At 40.3% G+C, this 14894-nt stretch overlaps 1 protein-coding gene across 1 annotated transcript; it reads left to right on the top strand.

The window, feature by feature from the left end:
• Window positions 1-1051: 1051 nt before the first annotated feature.
• On the top strand, window positions 1052-4636 carry LOC140015138 (uncharacterized). The gene is made up of 8 exons (XM_072067032.1): window positions 1052-1447; window positions 1619-2071; window positions 2194-2250; window positions 2424-2922; window positions 3435-3550; window positions 3865-3972; window positions 4067-4168; window positions 4475-4636. The coding sequence occupies exons 1-8, from the start codon at window positions 1052-1054 to the stop codon at window positions 4634-4636; spliced, it is 1893 nt and encodes a 630-aa protein (XP_071923133.1).
• The last annotated feature ends 10258 nt before the right edge of the window (window positions 4637-14894 follow it).

Genomic DNA, 14894 nt, shown 5'->3' with positions numbered 1-14894 from the left:
TTCCATTTGTAATATCTTTCTTGTAATCCATTTTAATCTTTGCAGCTATGCCTAAATCCTTAACTATCAAAAAGGCATTCATCTGCTGATCAGAATGCATTGGACACACGGCCATTGGCACCCCAAACTAGACACTTTCCAATATTGAGTTCCAACAACAATGTGTCACAAAGCCTCCCACAGCAGGATGGGCTAAAACTTGTGCTTGTGGTGCCCATCTGATCACTTTTCCAATCCTAGAAATGCGGTCCAATAGGTCTTCTTCAGGAGTTTCATACTCACTTGAATACTATAGATAGGATTTTGGTAGAGAATGTCATAAGGACCACAAGAATTGACATCCAGTATGCTCGATTGCATGTGCAATCTCCTTCACTTTGTATCCACAGAAATATCCAAGGCTGCCAAAGCAAAGGAATATTATAGAATGATTAGGCTGATTATGTTGAGATATTCAATCATACAGCTGTATACATTATTACCATATATGTTCCTATCATGACGTAATTGTAGGAGCAGTTTTAGCTTTCTATTACATGATTTTAGGAATGATTGTATCTTCCTATTTTGTCACAATTCTTGTACTTATATATAAGCAGACTGTTGCAATCTACTAGTAATAAATACTGGAAGTTTTCCCCAATCTAAACACTTTTCTTCATGGCATCAGAGTAGGTTGAGCCTTAACAATTGTTGACAATAAAATATGTCAACTCCGCGGATCCATTTTGCTCTTTGATTTCTTGCTTTTCATTCGAGGTTCTGGCAATGTCCGGCATGATGTCCCGGGCCAAACTTTGTCAGTCAATTTCTACAATTTTTAACGATTTTCATAGTTTTTAAGTTAGTTTTTAATTGAGTTCCGGTCTAGGGCCTCGATTGCCTTCTCGGGGATATATGCCAAGTGCACTAGAGTAGGGAGGAGGCCGCTTTGGCAAAGTCTGGAACATGTTAGCTCGGGTCTCTCCAAGTCGTGGTGGTGGCGGGAAACTTTAATGTCATCACCTCCGCTGATGAGCGGGTAGGGGGTTCTCTGGCGAATGTTACCAATATGGAGGAGTTCAACTTCACTACCTTTAACTGTGGTTTGTCATCAGTGGATTTTGACGGTTCTCCGTTTACATGGACAAATGGTTCTGTTTGGCAAAGGTTAGACAGGGCACTAATCAACTCGCACTGGTTGGAGGCTTACCCTACCACCCGGGTCTCTTATTTGGCAAGGGGACACTCCGACCATGCGCCATTGCTCATCAGGTGTAGGGCTCAAGGCCCACGGGGTGGTGGCTTCAGGTTCTTGAATGTTTGGCGCTCGCATTCTCAGTTTCGGGAGGTGGTCACCGACGAGTGGAACGCCCAGGGGTCTGGGGAGAGCATCGTTGGCTTTCATAGGAAGCTGATGAGGGTCCGCAACCGACTGAAGGCCTGGAGCAGGGATACATTTGGAAATGTTTTCAGATGAGTTCGGGAAGCAGAGGAGGTTGTCAAGCAACTGGAGGCAGACTATGACCTTCTGAGGGACGAAACATCTAAACTTCATCTACAGGAAGCGCGAGCCAAATACATGCAGGAGCTGTCAGTTGAGTGTGAGTATTGGAGGCAAAAAGCAAATATCAAATAGTTAAAAGAGGGGGATGCCAACACGGCTTTTTTCCATGCCACAGTCAGGCAACGACGGAATAAGAATTTTATAGCGCAGGTCAAGGAGGAGTCCGACACTTGGCTAGAGGCTACCGAGGAGATAAAGGCATCTGTTGTCGCTTTTTACACCAAGCTCTTTTCGTCGGAGGGGCACGAGGGTCCTTTTAGCATGCCATTTGCGGTCCCACAAGTTGGGGAGGAGGACAGCCAAATGATGGCGGGGCTACCCACTCTTGAGGAGATGCGCGAAACTGTGTTTGGCATGAATGTCGAGAGCGCCCCGGGACCAGATGGGTTTGGGATGGGTTTTTACCAGTCGTGCTGGAGGAGATTAAGGAGGATTTGTTATGCGCCATACATGACTTCTTCAAAGGCATTTCCCAGCCTCGCGATTGGTCTAGCTCTCTGCTTCTTTTTCTACCAAAAGTGGATGGTCCTTCCCAGTGGCGGGATTTTAGACCTATCCGCCTTTGCAATGTCTCCTCGAAGATCATCTCCCGAATTCTGTCGTGAAGGTTGACTAGGTTGCTACCTTCTCTAATATCGCCATGGCAGGCAGGCTTTGTGCCAGGTAGAGGCATCGTCGACAATATCCTCCTGGCACAGGAACTGGTATTCGACTTGAACCGTCGGCTCACTTGTCCGAACCTGATTCTCAAACTTGATTTGGAAAAAGCTTACGACCGCGTGGAGTGGCCATTCTTACTGTTATGCTCCGTAAATTTGGCTTCCAAGAAGAGGTGGTCGACCTCTTGTTTCGTACCTTTTTCAACTCGTGATTCTAGGTGTTAGTCAATGGCGAGCCATCGGGGTTCTTCAAGTCTTCCCGGTGGGTGCGGCAAGGAGACCCGCTGTCCCCGGCCCTTTTCCTACTGGTTGCAGAATTCCTAGGGCGAGGTCTTCACCACCTCTTTTTGGAGCATGCTGGGTTCTTCTACGTTTCGGCAGGATCTAGAATCCCATTCCTAGCTTTCGTAGATGATATGATTATTTTCACACGGTGCTCATTGGAGACTGTTACCGCCATCCACGATTTTCTTGCTTCTTACCAAGCTATGTCTAGGCAAAAGGTCAACGAGGGCAAGAGCTCATTCATCTGTCCTTCTAGGGCGACAGCTAACCAAGTGGCGCTGGTTTCCTCGGTCCTTCAGTTCAAGGAAGGGCACCTGCCGGTTACCTATCTGGGTGCTCCGCTGGTGCGGGGGAGGCTGGGGTGCATGGTCTTTGACGATCTTCTCCTTAAGCTGCGACAACGCCTTCTCCACTGGAGTTCAAAACTGCTAAGTATGGGGAGAAGATAATGCTGATACATCACGTGGTCGGCTCAATTCCGATGTATCTCCTGCAGGTGTTATCCTCTCCGAAGGGCGTGATAGTAGCGCAAGGCAGAATTTGTAACTCCTTTCTTTGGGATCAGAGCAGTAATGCAAAGCATCTTCATTGGAGTTCTTGGGGGAAGTTGTGCTTCCCCTTGTGGGAGGGGGGCTCGGGTTTTGCTCCTTTGACGATGTGTCTCGGGCTTTCTCTTGTAAGTTATGGTGGCGGTTGCGAGAGAAGAATTCCTGCTGGGCTAACTTCATGCACTCAAAGTACGTCAAAGGCCTCCATCCTTTGCTACTGATAGTGGAACGTCCTCCTTTCTCCTGGAGACGCTTGGAGTGGGTCAGACATCGAGTGGACGAGCTAATTCGCTAGTGTCTAGGAGAGGTCTGGTGGATTTTTGGTTCGATATCTGGTGTGCCGATCAGTCACTCGCTTCTCGTTTGGGTGTAAGCAACCCTCGCATGCCTTGGTAGGTGAGTTTTATTTCCCGGGTGGTTGGAATATTTGCTTATCACAAGAGTGGGTGCCAGAGGTGGTAGTGGCAGAGATCGTTAACATCCCGTTTGATGCTTCCCAAAAGGATAAGATGGTATTATGGCTACCGGGGTCCAATAGGGAGTTCTCGGTTTCCTCAACTTGGGAGACACTCCGGCAAAAAAGGAACTTGTCGCTCGTGGAGAAACATATCTAGGATCGCGCGATTCCATTGAAGATTTCCTTTTTTGCTTGGAGGCTTGTACAGAACTGGGTTCCCATTTATAGTACGCTACAACAAAAGGGAGTGACCTTGGCTTCCAGATGTAGCTGTTGCGCCCAAGCCTCGGAGGCCGTCTCTCACCTATTTATTGATGGACCTGTGGCCACTGAAGTTTGGACGTTATTTTCTTCTCGTTTTGGCTTCAGGTTAGGTCGCCCCGGCAGCATCTCCTCTCTCCTAGTCAGCTGGTTCTGCTCCCATTCGGCAGTCACTCCGAGGCATATACGGGTCTTGCTCCCCTTGCTGATCTTGTGGTTCGTCTGGAAGGGTAGAAATGGCGCCTGCTTCCAAAGGGGTGCGTTCTCGACATCCCAGGTCATATTTCTTGTGGAACAATTCGTGCTTCAGCTAGGGGCATCAAAGGTTTTTGACCCCTCCCACTTTGCGGGAGATCGTGATTGTGATTGGTTCCGGTTGGTTCGAGAGTGGCGGGGCTCGCTCCAGTTTCAGGTAGTCCACTGGCAGAAGCCTCCGGACTAGTTCCTTAAGCTAAACACGGATGCCAGTGTATCCGACTCAGGGGGAAGAGGGGGTGGGGTACTGTGTGATGCGGTACGGGATTTAGTATTCGCGTACTACAAAGAGTTTGGAGAGGTTGATGTGCTGATGGTGGAGGCGTTGTCTCTGCTGACAGGACTCCAGCTTTGTAGGCAGCGGGACGTTCGAAATTTATTGGCTGAAGTTGATGCGAAGGGCTTGGTCCACCTAGTGCAGTCGAATGCTCTAGCCAAGTGACCGCTGTGTCGAGTGCTGCAGCACATTCGACTGACGCTCAAAGATCTGAAGGCTTCACTTGCTTTCGTGTTTCGGGAAAGGAACTCTTCGGCAGATGCCCTGGCTTCCGCTAACTTAGGTTCAGATATGATATTTTCTGAGTCTGGCAGCTCCCGGCAAAGGCTTGGGCGTGCATTCATCTAGACAAGCTTTCGTTTCCTCACTTTCATTGTAGTCGCACTATCGTGTAATAGTCCCTTGGTAGGTTTGGTTCTTGTTGAATAAAACTAAGGGGTGGCTCCCTTCCCTCGGTCTTGGGGGTTTGGCCAAAAAAAAAAGTTAGTTTCTATTTCCCCACGTCTGATTGGTCCTTGTAAGCCTAGTAAGGCATATTTAGCATACCAAGACACAAGTATTAGTATTATTTAGGTTTAGGAAGTTGTGTCTTATGATATTCCAACTAGAATTAGGGTTTGAGTCATGTAAGGCTATAAATAGCCAACCTTATACAACTTTTCAGAGATAGACGATTATGAAATAAAGTTTGAGAGATTCATCTCCTTCTTGTTCCTTTGGGAACGTCCCCTGATACAAAGTGAGTTGTGTCTCCTTTGTTCAAGTTTTGACTTATCAATTCAAGACCAAGTTGGATTGTGGCGTTGTCCTACCTTACAACCTTAGTTCTATCTATCACTTATTGTGGGTAAGAATTCATTCTTGGGTCATAATCAAGGGGTTTATAGGGTTTCGATTTTCCACTAGTTTGTTCATAGCCTGATCAAGATAGATTCTTTCCCTGCCTATGCAATTCATTTCTTCAAGAGCAAGAGTTTGGGGATTCGAGTATCACATCACTTTTGCTCCAGTTGCAAAGCTTACGACTCTGAGTTGTCTATTAGCTGTGGCTACAGTACGACACTGGGAATTACATCAGTTGGACATTAGTAATGCCTTTCTGCATGGAGATCTGCATGAAGAGGTACACATGAACATACCACAAAGCTTTGCAAAACCAGGTGAAAATTGGGTTTGTTGACTTCAAAAGTCCCTCTATGGCCTTAAACAAGCCTCTAGAAATTGGTTTCAAAAATTTTCTAGTTGTTTGTAGAATATTGGTTTTAGTCAATCTGCTGCAGATAACTCACTTTTTACGTTCACTAGAGGAGCACACTTTACTATTTTGTTAGTTTATGTGGACAATGTTATTTTGGCTAGAAATGATTCAACCACTATCAATCGTGTGAAGCATCATCTTGATTCAGCTTTTCACATTAAAGATCTTGGGCAACTCAAATATTTTCTTGGTATTTGTGAGGCACTGAATTTTAGGATATTGTTTTCAAAGAGAATATTAAGGTTTATTTCTTTTATTTTGTTTTAAAACCTTGTTTTGTTTTAAAAGACTAGAAACCTTCAATTTTAATCAAAAATCCTAGTTTTACTTGTGACAAAAACGTTGTTGTTTAATTGAGTTTATGTATGACAATGCATGCTTTATGATAAGTAATTATAATAGGTGGGTGGTTAGTAGGCTCGTGAGGGGTAATTAAGCTTGATGGATTGTTGGATTAGATTAAGTTGGTGATCTATGGAGTTGTAAAATCTCTCATGTTTTTCTTACAGATTTCCTTTTTGTTGGAATCCATTACGTTAGGATAGTTTTACTGTGCATTCACTCCCTCAATAGTTATAATGAATAAGAGATTTAAGAGTTTTACCCTTAATTTTATAGTTCGGGTAAATTAGGATTTTTTATGTATTTTGGCCGTGTGATCACTTGGTGAGGTGTGTGTACTAGATTTGGTAATTAAGAGTGAGTTTTATATAAGAAAAAGTGTGTGATTAGAAGTGATAATAATAAATGAGTGAATTACAAGTTAAAACCATAGTACGTGCGAAATAAGGAAAAACGGGTTGAATCGACGTGTACCGTTTGTTACCGATTGAGTGCACCACTTAAACACCACTTTATTACCTTACTATCTTTGTTATTATTGCAGAAATATTAGCCCTTAATTATCCTAGAGAGGGCTGAAATTATTGACCAAAAAGAAAGGAAAAAGAAGAAAAATTGAAGACTTAATCTTGGAGTGACAAGTGGCAACCATCCAAGGGTTGTTTGACCAACCAATTTTCTTCATTTTTATCACCAAATTCACTTCTTTTCCTCTTCATTTCTGCACATTCCAGCCGAGCTTCAAGAGAGAAAAACACAAGAGAGAAACTAGCAACCTTCACCTTGAATCCATCCTTATTTGAGTGCAAGCAACCGAACTAAACCGAATAACCTCCCCTTTTGGTGCTTGGAAGCCTTAGGGTGCTAAAAATTTGGGAAGAAAGGGGTGTGGTTCTCACCTACAAGCACTTTTTGGAAGGTATCATGGCTGTCTTTTCTTTTTCTCTTCCTTAATCTTGTTTAAGTTTGGATAGAAACTCATATTCTTGGTTTATGACGGTTAATTAGTGAGTTTTGCATGATATGGTGGAATATTTAGTTAGGGTTTGATATTTTTAGTTGTGATTCTTGTTTTTTATCTAGTATATGATGTTGGTGAGCTTGGATAGGGACTTGGGGTATTGATTCAAGAGATAAATGTGATTTTCTAGCATTGAATCATCAAATTTCCAACCTTAAGGATGAATCTGTCCTGTTTTTGACCTGTTTAATTCGTCCATGTTAGAGGCTGATTCAGGCTTAGGTCAAAACATAAAAGTAGTAGGGAATGGAGTTATATAGCTACCTATAAAATTTTAGCTCAATCTGAGTACTATAGCCTATGAAATGACAAAATTACCCCTAACTGCCAAATGCACTATTTCGCGGGCAGTTTTGAGATTTCACATTTTGGCTTCATTTTTCACTTTGATCCGTATCAAATCAGCATTTGGTCAAAACACGAAAATTTTAGTTCTATGTTTCCTCTTTCCAACGCATCTAAAAATGTCTCAATCGGACCTTTGTAGCCTGAGTTATTTCCATTTGAATCCAGTGTTGACAACCAGACTGACAATGAAATTCTGGTTCTGTAATTTGCAAATTCGACCTGGATCAACTATGAACTAGGTTGACTTATCTTCATGAAAGTTGTAATCCTTTGTCTTAGCTTTGAAACACTACCTAGTACACATTGATTCGATAACCACAGCTCCAGTTATGGTCAAAACCGTACGACTTATTTTCATACAGTTTTCTGTCACGCGCACCGTTTTCATTTCCACGCGCGCACATGCATTTCTTGGCCGTTTTTGCTGTTTTGGTCGTTTTAGGCCTTATTTCCATTATGATGGTTGTTTGACTAATAGTTAGGTATAATCTTTTATCACAGGCAGTGACGACCCGGACGGAGTCGGTGGACCCGTATAAATTGCCTTGATTTGCATGCTAGTTATTTTGGGTGAGTAATTGGGTTTGTTTATGTAATAAATTGTCAAAGTGTTTTGTATATATTAAATAGGTACTTAGGGGAGGGTGTACTTTATCTCACTCGACCTAAACTCATTCTCTGTTCTTGATTTGATATGTGAGAATACATGTCTTGTATTGAGTATCACCTCTTGTGTTGTGTGCCGTTGGGGTGAATACATGACTTGAGTATTTTGATGAGTACTTTGTTGACAGGTATCCTTTGTTGAGAGATTAGATATTCCAGGCCTTGGTTCCAACCCGGTTCCAAGGATAGACGGACTATTCGAGCCGACCGGGACTTGGTCGAAGTTAGTTCTATGCTAACCTTGGAATTTCGTTCTTTGTTAAAGCAAAGTGATTTTGTTTTGCTCGAACTGCTGTGTGCTGTTGATTGGCCAGCGGGGGTTGTTAAGGTGAACAGGGAAGTAAGTGGAGTCTACGGACTATGAGTATTTTGGTTGATGGAGTGTCAACAGGTGGTCAAGCGAGGAATTGAACTGGCTTCGAAGCCATTTGTACCCTACCATTGTGATGTTACATTTCTTTTTATTAGTGTGAAATATCTTGGTTTACATATTTATTTGGATGTGATTTTACGTTTTACCCTGATTATTCATTAAGCATATAACTTACCCTATTCCATTTGTTTTCCTTAGCAGGGGCAGACGTGGGGAAAGCTCGGGAAGGTGTATAGACTTTTGGTTTATAGAATAGTTGATTTTACCCTAGTACTTATTATAAGTTGACTGTGTGAGGACCCGAATTTTCTTAATTTTATTTTATTTTTTCTGGCTTAATTAATTACTTACTTACCCGTTTTCTCTGAATAATTTATTTCAATCATTTTAAACTTATTTACATGAAACTTTGGCTTACATATGTTTTTAAAATGACTTGTTACAAAAATTAATTTTTGGAAAGCTCGTTTAGTGAGGATAGTGAATTCACGTTTGGAGGTAATAATCGATTCGAGAATACAATAAGTTTGGAAAATTGGAGACTTGTACATTAGTCTTGAAATAGTTATTTTTATATTTGAGTATTCAAGTATTAGTTAGTGATACTATCGTTATAAGAATTTCTTAGAATTTTCACTTTATCGCGCATAAATCGGAAGTACGCGTTTACACGCGCGCGATTAATTGAGGGACTTAAGACCTTTCTTTTGGAGCTATTAAGAGTGAATAACAATAGTATGAATGGAAGTGCATTAGAGGTTAGTACACAAGTGAAACAAACTCGAGAGCAATCGAGCACGAAACGCGCGCAAACGCGCATATTGAAGGGTTGACTTTTGGAGCACTTTTTGGCCACACACTTAAGCTTCCTCAAGAAGCTTTCTCATCAGCAAACACTCTCTCTTTCTCTCCTCAAGACAGCCGACCAACAAGGGGAAGAAGAAAGGCCAAAGCTCTTCTATTTCTTGCACCATTTCTCACCCAAATCACTCCGAAATTTACACACACCTTGCAAATCACTTGGTGATCAAGCTAAGCTAGGAAAGGAGCTTCATCTCATGGTTTTTCTTGAGCTTAAAGTGACCGAAATTTTCTGTCTTAGTCATCTAAGAAGGTATACAATGATCAACCTCTTAATTCTTGATTTATGGAACCTGTATTGTACTTATGAGCTCAAAGATTCGCATGGGTAGTTTTATATTGTTGAAAATCTTGTGAGTGGGCTCTATGAAATCCCACAATGACTTGATGAACTGATCTGATGAGATTTGATGTTATTTATGTTTGATTAGTGCTTAATCTACTGAAAATAAGTGGTGTTGTGCAAGATAGCTCAAAGGAAGTGAAAAGAAAAATTTTACCATTTCTGCCCCTGCCATTGCCGTGCATTTTGGTGCACTTTCTTGTGGTCCAATTGACTTGTTTTTAATGTAAATGTGTAATATAGGTTGTGTATAAAGTTTTCTCAAAAATTTACGTGATTTAGATGAGTAAATGTTAAGATTTCAAAAATTTGCCAAAACTGGAATAGTGTCCCGTATTGCTCTAGCAGTGATTTTCAAACAGCTATAACTCTTTGCTCCGATTCAAAATCGAGTACCGTTTGTGGCACTAGAAAATAGATATTTCCAGTTTTCCAATGGTATAACATGCATGTCCTGATTCCACCTGAGAGAGCCGTACCAACCTTGTAAAGTTGCCTGTTCTGTTTCTCATCTGTACAGGAAGCCCTGTTCTGAGCCGCGACTTGATGCTCAAATATGAGCTAGTTGTGGACAGAATTTTAAAACGATTCCTTCTAAGAAATTGTAGCCTTATGAATATAGTTTGCAACGCCACCAACTACGCTCAATTCCAAGTTGAATTGAGTGAGTTGTGGCTGAATTTCAAAACTGACTTGGTGATGAAAAATCCTCTTTTTGGCTAGTTGAATGACTCTTTTTGAATTGGGACTTGTGATCTTGAAATTCTTGGTGTTAATCACTTACCAAATGTATCTTGGATATTTCTTAGATATTTGTCTTCATAAATGGACCATGTTTGAAAAGATTCGTTGGCCAAATGTTTTAAAAAAGGGAAATGGAAGTACAAGGCAGCTTTGCCTTGGAAAAATTGGAACTTTAGTGACTTTGTTAATCCACTTCCCAAATGATTTTTCTATGAAAATTGACAGAGGAATAGCGCTTATATGGTAGTGTAATACTACCAAATTTGATGCCATTCTGAGTCCATTTCAATGCCCAACCAAAGTCCCAAACTTCGTGACTTAAACTTGGAAATTAGCCTAACAGTCTCTCTTTTTCAGCAACTTTGATCCGCTATATCTTGGTGCTAAAATATCCGAATCTTTTTCTGCTTGTTGTGTTTTAAACTTTGATTGTAACTCTAATTGAGTTCCAAATTTCAGAGGTTAGTTCACATTGTGTGAATTTTGCCGAATTTCTAAACTTTGCCGAAAATCAACCCAAATCTATCTTGGTATTCCAAGACAACATTTTGGACCCAAAATTTGAATGTCTTCCAATTTGAATCATGGAAAAGTGTTTTCTTGGAACTTTTAGTACTTTGGAAATAGTTTCCAATGGTACCAAATTTTTCAATTTTGAACTTTCAGAGAGTGAGTTATGATTTTCCAAAAAATACCCTAAACTTGATAAATTTTGGCCATTTCGAAAAGAATCCGCGCGGGAATAATTTCATAGAATCCGACCGTATATCCGGCCAGTTCTTGGCCGGATAGTTGGCCTTGAAAAAAAAATTGGGTTTCTTCACTGCCTCAAATCCGGCCGGATTGTGACGTGGCATCTTCACGTCCGACTTCGATCGTTCATCTAAAAATTTATTTACATGGTTTCATACCTACTTGTTTCCATCCAATGATTTTAAAGATAAAAATCAGATTTTTACTTGAGTTTTAAACCCCACCTTTGAATCTCGATTTACGAGTAATTGAGGCTCATTTTTGTGACATTTCTTAGATTGTATACGGGTGCAATCTTTCTCAATAAGTAGGGGTTTTAAATGATAGTGTGTAATAGTTGATTGTTATTTGGTCAGGCGCTCAAGGGGACCTTCAAGAGAAACTCGAAGTGGACGCCTAAACACTTGTTTGAACACTTACTCACTTGTTTCGAATTGATGAGTGTTCCATATAGGAGTACGTTACTTGAATAGTTTTACGACATGTTTACTCCATAGTCATTATGTGTTTAACTGTTAAGTGTTACCGATAATTGCTCCTAGGAACTTTTTCACTGTTTTAAGGCGAGTGTGTATTTTATCTCACTCGACCTACTAAAATGATAAATCTTACTGTTAACCGAGATTTTTTACCGTCTATCGTTTACCGTTTACCGTTCACTGTTTACCAATTTACTTGATTACCTGCTTACTTGATTACTTGACTACTTGATTATGTGATTACCGTAAATTACGTGTTCACATGAACTTTTTCACAGTTTTACGGTGAGTGTATATTTCATCTCACTCGACCTACAAAATTGATAAATTTTTACCGTTTACCGATTTACTTGCTTACTTGTGCATGGTGTAAGCTCTAAGCTAAATTGAGCCCTACCCTTGGTTACTGACCTACTCGAGTCAGGATTGGGCTCGATCGGGTAGGTTGAAACCCTGGAAAACCGTTTCGGTATACTCGAGTACTACCACTGGAGGGATAAGGTTATGGCCAGACAAATCGAGGGGACAAGTAGTTATAAGGAGAAGTTGACCGAAATGGTTTCACTAGAACACCGTATCTTTCAGTATGTGTTTATTTCTGTATCATAAAAACTATCTTATTGTAAATGTGCCAATGTGAAACCTTGAACCATGCTTATGTTATGCTCAAATTAATCGAACAATGATAACTATTTCATGTTAAAGTGCCAAATATGCAACCTTGAACCATACATGTGGTATGCTCAAATTACTTGATTTATTAGAACTGCTAGAGTGTCTTGGAACCTCATTGGGTTGTGTAGCTTATTCGACGTTTTTGTTTTTCTTAACAGGGTTCGAAACCAAAAGTGCTCATGAATAGTGTTAGATTGTTTTCTTTTGGGAAAAACTTTAAGTTGTATTACAGCAGATGACTGTAGTAAATATTCTTTTGGATTGTATTAAGCTTGAAAGCTAACCAATTGTAAGCATGCAATATTCTGGAGTACTTTAATTATATATTGAAATTATTTGAAATATTTTGAATTTTTGAATTGTGGATTGTAGTGAGTCCTGACGAGAGTTGGGTAGGCGTCCCGCCAATACCCTTGGGTTCGCCCTTGGAAGAAGTGGGGACGTTACAGTTGGTATCAGAGCTTAGGTTTCAAATCTTTGTAGTGTATCGTAGGTTTAAAAGTTTAGGATGCCGGACTGTGGGATTGGTTTGAAAGTTAAGTGACCGCGTGTAGGGATGAAAATTGGAACCGTTTCGCATGGTATCTGCGCGGGGTGAGTTTAGACCAAGTGGTGTTATGGTCCCTATGATGTGAATGATAAAAGGGTTAAGTGTTCTTCTAGAGTGAAACTATGGATCATGGATGTGATAGGTATAAACCTTTATTTTGATATTTGGAGAAAATTAGATATGTATGTTGGGTAGGAATCTTGAATGTGGTGATTTATTCTTGGGACCGGCCGGCTCGAGTTGTGAATTACCTTGTTTAGGATTCTTGTACCCCGAGTATCTAAGAGTTGAGGGCAATTCTAAGGACTTGAGATCTCCAATTGTGGGGGAATACGAATGAACTGATAGTTCACGTGAATAGTTACAGGAAACCAGTAATCATTTGACTAAGATGGCACAATAATTAAGAGCGGCCAGTGGAAAAAATCGTAACTCAGAAGATCCTGGTGTTGGAATTGAAGTTGAACGTGTTAAGAAACGAAAATCATCTAGTTCCAATTAATCTAGTGAAGCACTATCTGTGACCTTTTGCAGTGGGACAATGGGAGTAGAATTTAAGAGTTTGTGCCTTGGAGATGAATGTACTTTTGATAACCACTTGTTTACTTTTGTTTACTGACTTTGACTTGGTATGAACTTTATTTGACTGTAACTTGTGTTATGATTTAATGAGCTCGAGTTTATGTTTGATTGGTATGGTAATAATGTTAATTGTGTAAGTGATTTCATTTTTGTTTAAAGTTGTTACTGGTATGTGTGGAGTTCAATTATGGTTTAGTGTGAGATTTATGCATATTCATATAGATTAGTTGTGAATATGGAAACTAAAGGACAATGGAAGGGACGTCAACCAAGACAACCCCGAAATCAAAGAGTAGAAAATGGGTCTGATATTGATCAAAATACCGAGCCAAGGGCTGGGAGAGGAGCTAACCAAATGGGATTCGTTTTAACTCGCATGACGGATGTGTTAAAGCGCTTAGTAGCTCAACAGGGTCAAGGGATTGAATAAGGAAACCAACGTGAAAATCAAGAGATAGGGGAGGATCGAATTTTTGAGCGGTTTCAGAAATTCTCCCGCCCAAATTTTCTGGAGGGCCTGACTCAGAAATAGCTGAGAATTGATTAGAGAATATAAGGAATATATTCGATGCCTTGGATTACACGAAGGAAAGACAAATCACATTTGCTGTATTTTAACATGAAGAAGTGGCCCGAGCCTGGTGGAATGTTATAAGAAACAAGTGGGAAAGAGATCAAACTCCAAGAATTTGGATAAAATTTGTATGAGAGTTTAATGAGAAATTTCTCCCTCCACTTGTTTAAGAAAAGAGAGCCTTTCAAGCTAGGAAAAGATATGCATCCGATAGTAGACTAAGAGAAATTGAACCACCACCCAAAGTTAGAAAATGAGTGGATGGAGTGAAACTATCACTTCTTTCACCACTCATGATAAAGGAACTAGAAGGGACTACTTCACGAAGAGTTCCAGTAGGACAGATATAATCAAAAGAAACCTCGCGAGTAAGTCAAGTCACACCGCCTCGTCCGACTTGTGGATATTGTGGAAGGACGAATCATACCGAAGAAAACTGTTGGCTAAAGGGGCAAAAATACATGGGATGTGGGAGCACCAATCATAAAGTTTACGACCATCCAAACAGGTATCCACGAGAAACTACTACTCAACAAGGAAATGAAACTATTCCTCGACAAGTCAGTGGCAGAAGAAACCGACCAGTGGCATCTACAAAAACATATGAAACGATCACACAACAAGGTTTAGTGTTATTTGAGATTACAGAAGATATGAATTTTGAGAACGAAATTCTTTTTTAGGAGGGAAGGTTATGAGGATCCGAATTTTCTTAATTTTATTTTATTTTTTCTGGCTTAATTAATTACTTACTCACCCGTTTTCTCTGAATAATTTATTTCAATCATTTTAAACTTATTTACATGGAACTATGGCTTACATGTGTTTTTAAAATGACTTGTTACAAAAATTAATTTTTGAAAATCTCGTTTAGTGAAAATAGTGAATTTGCGTTTGGAGGTAATAATCGATTCGAGAATACAATAAACTTGAAAAATTGAAGACTTGTACATTAGTCTTGAAATAGTTATTTTTATGTTTAAGTGTTCAAGTATTAGTTAGTGATACTATTGTTATAAGAATTTTTTGGAATTTTC

This window comes from Coffea arabica, chromosome 10e (assembly GCF_036785885.1).
Source record: "Coffea arabica cultivar ET-39 chromosome 10e, Coffea Arabica ET-39 HiFi, whole genome shotgun sequence".
NCBI classification, from domain to species: Eukaryota; Viridiplantae; Streptophyta; class Magnoliopsida; order Gentianales; family Rubiaceae; genus Coffea; species Coffea arabica.
Note: the sequence above shows the minus strand (reverse complement) of the source record. Positions and strands in the feature narration are given on the sequence as shown.